Source organism: Arachis duranensis, chromosome 8 (genome assembly GCF_000817695.3).
Source record: "Arachis duranensis cultivar V14167 chromosome 8, aradu.V14167.gnm2.J7QH, whole genome shotgun sequence".
Lineage (NCBI taxonomy): Eukaryota > Viridiplantae > Streptophyta > Magnoliopsida > Fabales > Fabaceae > Arachis > Arachis duranensis.
Genome location: NC_029779.3, coordinates 49102061 through 49105712, shown reverse-complemented (window position 1 = coordinate 49105712; position 3652 = coordinate 49102061). Strand labels below are relative to the sequence as shown.

The 3652-nt window shown below is 34.9% G+C and overlaps 1 protein-coding gene across 1 annotated transcript in view; it reads right to left on the bottom strand.

Moving 5' to 3' along the window:
- LOC107463543 (uncharacterized) overlaps positions 1-2829 on the bottom strand; it is a 3833-nt gene extending 1004 nt beyond the window's left edge. Inside the window, exons 1-3 of the mRNA XM_016082350.3 lie at positions 2403-2829; positions 945-1193; positions 380-458 (exon numbers count right to left, since the gene is read on the bottom strand). Coding sequence (XP_015937836.1) covers positions 380-458; positions 945-1193; positions 2403-2690 — 616 coding nt within the window. The 5' untranslated portion in view covers positions 2691-2829. The remainder of the gene's footprint in view (positions 1-379; positions 459-944; positions 1194-2402) is intronic.
- Positions 2830-3652: the final 823 nt, after the last annotated feature.

The window sequence follows — 3652 nt, the reverse complement described above, 5'->3', positions numbered from 1 at the left end:
ACAGACCTACACATTGAAGGCTGCAAAGGCTATAGGAGAGTGAAAATTAAATGTTAAAAGGAAAAAGGAGTAATTTAGAGTGAATAGTAATCATCCTCGTCGATAGCGTAGCTCAACCCACAATGTATAGACAATAAAATAAATTTGATCACAAATAGCAAATTAATAATTACATTTTGCATTACTTTTCAAAAGTCTCATAAGTGATCCCTAACCTCTTCCCTTTCCCCAAAACTAAGTCACAGCCCACTATGCTCCTTCTGTCCTACATATAGGCTAATTCACAGAAATGGGTCAATTTTGGCTGACTGAAAGTGAAACAAGCATTCTTCTGTACAGTACCAGAGAAAACTTAAAAGACAAGAGGGATAGAGCATACTTGGAACCGGGGATGCGTGTTTCATCGCTACATCTTTATGAACCATCAATGAAGTGTCTTTCTCAAGCTTTTCTATACCCTGTCCAAGTTAACAAGTAGCATGTGATATATATATTATATAAAAGCATTACCAAGTGTACAGTATTGCTAGGAATCTAACTGTTTTCACACATAGGTAACCACTAGCCGGCAAAGCCATTAAATTTACACAGTATCTAACTTAGAAACTTCCACCAATGCCAACTCTCTCCCCTTTTTATTTGGGTGTGCTTTGTAAATTGACAATGGGGATGTGATGGATTGAAACCAATAACATCTCCACACAGCTCATGATAACTAGGGGAGATACCACTTGAACTGAATATGAAACCTTTTAAATGCCGATAGACATGGGAGATGGAAGACGAACACAACCAAATTAAATTAGATACAAGAAATTAAGAATGGGAAGGATGAAGCAGCCTTCAAACATGGATATGCCAAAACAGTACCCACTCAACTCAAAGTGCAAAGCAACCAAGGGCCCCTCCCCAATATTTAGAAACAAATAAATAAGATTGAATACCTTTTTCTTTTCCCTTCTTTTCAATATCTTTAAATGGCATTTTTTGATGTAGTGCATCAAATGATATTTAGAATGCCTTGAGCATAACTGTTCTTGGACCTTAGGGTTCTCTGTTAACCACTCAGAAATATCCTTGGACTTAACCACCTCATCCTTATCCAAAGTTTCTAACCATGAATAAACTGGTAACCATTGATCCGTGCGTTGAAACCGTGCATTTGGAAGATCAAGCTGATTTACTTCCTTTTCCTGCCACATTTGAAAGATTAAACAATGTCAAGTGTAGAAACTTACAAAGTTGTCCGGTTTTATGTTAAAGGAATCTTTTCAAGAAGCAAAAGCTTTTACGTAGATCACCCAAAGGCAAGCAACCTACATACTATAAATCTCCTAGTTGTTTGGGACTGGGAGAAAGAAAAGGGGGAAGGGGGTTCTATTTATTGGGAAAAAAAATGATATTGACCAATAGAAGATTGTAGTTTCCAACCATGAGCATCTTCAATGGACAGGGGTCCGATACATGACTAGTCAGTTACTAAAGCAAATAGAGGGTTGGGGAGCATTTGAAATCATAGATCAGCCATGTTTGCTCTGCATTCAGCTAAAACAGACACCTGACCTATAGAGCCAAAGTGTTGTGTCCCCAAACCCCAAGTAACCAACTAAATCCCGGTGCACATTCTTTGTATTCAACAACTAAAACAAAGCCTTCTCCCATTAGTGGCGTCATTTACCTAAATCAAATGATTACATTATGTCCTGTAACATTTATGTACTTCTTAACAATCCCTCTGTAATTTTTCTTAGTTTCTTTCTAACTCTAACATGTACAGCATGAAAGGACAACCAATAATAAAGAACAACAAAGACCATAAAAATTCAAGACATTCCTTACCTTATTACACATATAGAGATACTTTTGCGGCATATTCAAAATCAAATAAAATAATTAGATAAGAACATGGCATCCCAATATCACACTCTTAAGCAATTCCTCAAATTCATTCATTTTTTTCGACAGCCAACCCCACAACTTCGGTGACTCTTTCCGACAATTTATTCTAATGAACAAATATAAAGGCCTGTTTGGTTTGGAAAATCATTTTCTATTTGAGAATAGACAAAACATTAAAATATTGTTTTCTATCTTCTTTTTCCTGTTTTCGTTCTTCGTTTCCTAAAATCATAAATACAGAAAACACTCAAAATAAAAACGAATATAAAAATGAAAATAGAAACACAAAAGTAAAAGCCATAAGTTTTCTTAGGTAATGAAGAAGCTTCTATACGTTACAAAACTCCTGGTCCTAATCAATGAGCTCATCTAACTTGGGGAACAAATCGTTTCAATTAAATCCAAAATCATCAACAAAATTAATTAAAAAATCTCGTAATTAATTCCTTCCAAAGTTTAAAAAGGACAAAAAGCGATGTAATTATCGAAACTGCGGTAACTACCTCGGGGTTTTGGGAAGGGAGCCTCATGCAGTTCTGAATGGAGATGAGTCTGAGGCAGAGATCGGAGCGAGGCATGGATCGGAGACCTTCGGGGAGAGAAGCGAGGTTGGCGTCGAGCCAGGCCTCAACCTCCGGCATCGTCACTTCCTTCGCCTCCGCGAACGAGCTCAGCCATGCACGCGCCATCGTCTCCCATTCTTGCTGCGACTGGTCGTTGTTCTGCTCTTGCTGTTCTTGCTGCGGCGGCGGCGGCGGCGGCGGCGGCGCATCACCGGAGGAGTTGAACATTTTGTATGGTGGTGGTGTGGCGATGGAGTGTGAGTGGTGCAAACGGCATCTCCGGCGGAGAGTGAGTCAGGAGAAAGGGGTTTCAGAATTTAGATTGGTTAGCGTTTTGGGTTTAGGAAAGGCCAAAACGACACCGCTTCCTTCACTATTTTAGTGTTTTGTTTTGAGAGTAGTGTTAAATAATTTGAAATATTTCACTAAATTTTTATTTATCAGCTCTCACTTATCTAACTTTAAATAAAATTAATTATAAATCACAAAAAAAAATAATTATATCTAAATTTTTAATATTATTTAATAATTTTTAACTAATAATTTTACATTAGTATGCAAATTTTCATTCTCGTAAATGCACACTATATGACTGAAAAAAAAATTTGAAAAATTACATGAGTAATTAAGGATTACTCTAGCTTTCTTATATACAAGGAATTTTATACAATATAGTAAAATAAAACAAGATAAGTAATTACGAAGTATCTCATTTGTACTGCCAAAATAAATAATAGAAAAAATTGTGAATCTTTAGAATGTATATATAATTGTAAATATTATATTTATTTAAAAAAAACTTAAAAATGTATCAATAATATACTAGCATTAACATATGTACATTAACCGTGAAGAGCTCTCGACTACCGGAGAGATTTTGGAGAAGAATTAAATGAGATAACATAAGATGAGAAAATACTACATCCAACTCAAAATCTTAAGATGTTAAATTAATAAGTTTCTCATTTTATAAACTCCTCACTCTTTTTTTATCTTTTTTATGTGTGACTAATTTCAACACTTTTCACACTTGCAACATTAACACAATCATTATAACAAGAACATTTCTAAACAGTTTAGATGTTGTTCCATTAAATATAAAAGAAGAATATTTATTGTAATTTTGTGCAGAGATATTAGTAGATTTATTATTATTATTATTATTATTATTATTATTTGCTGATGAATTA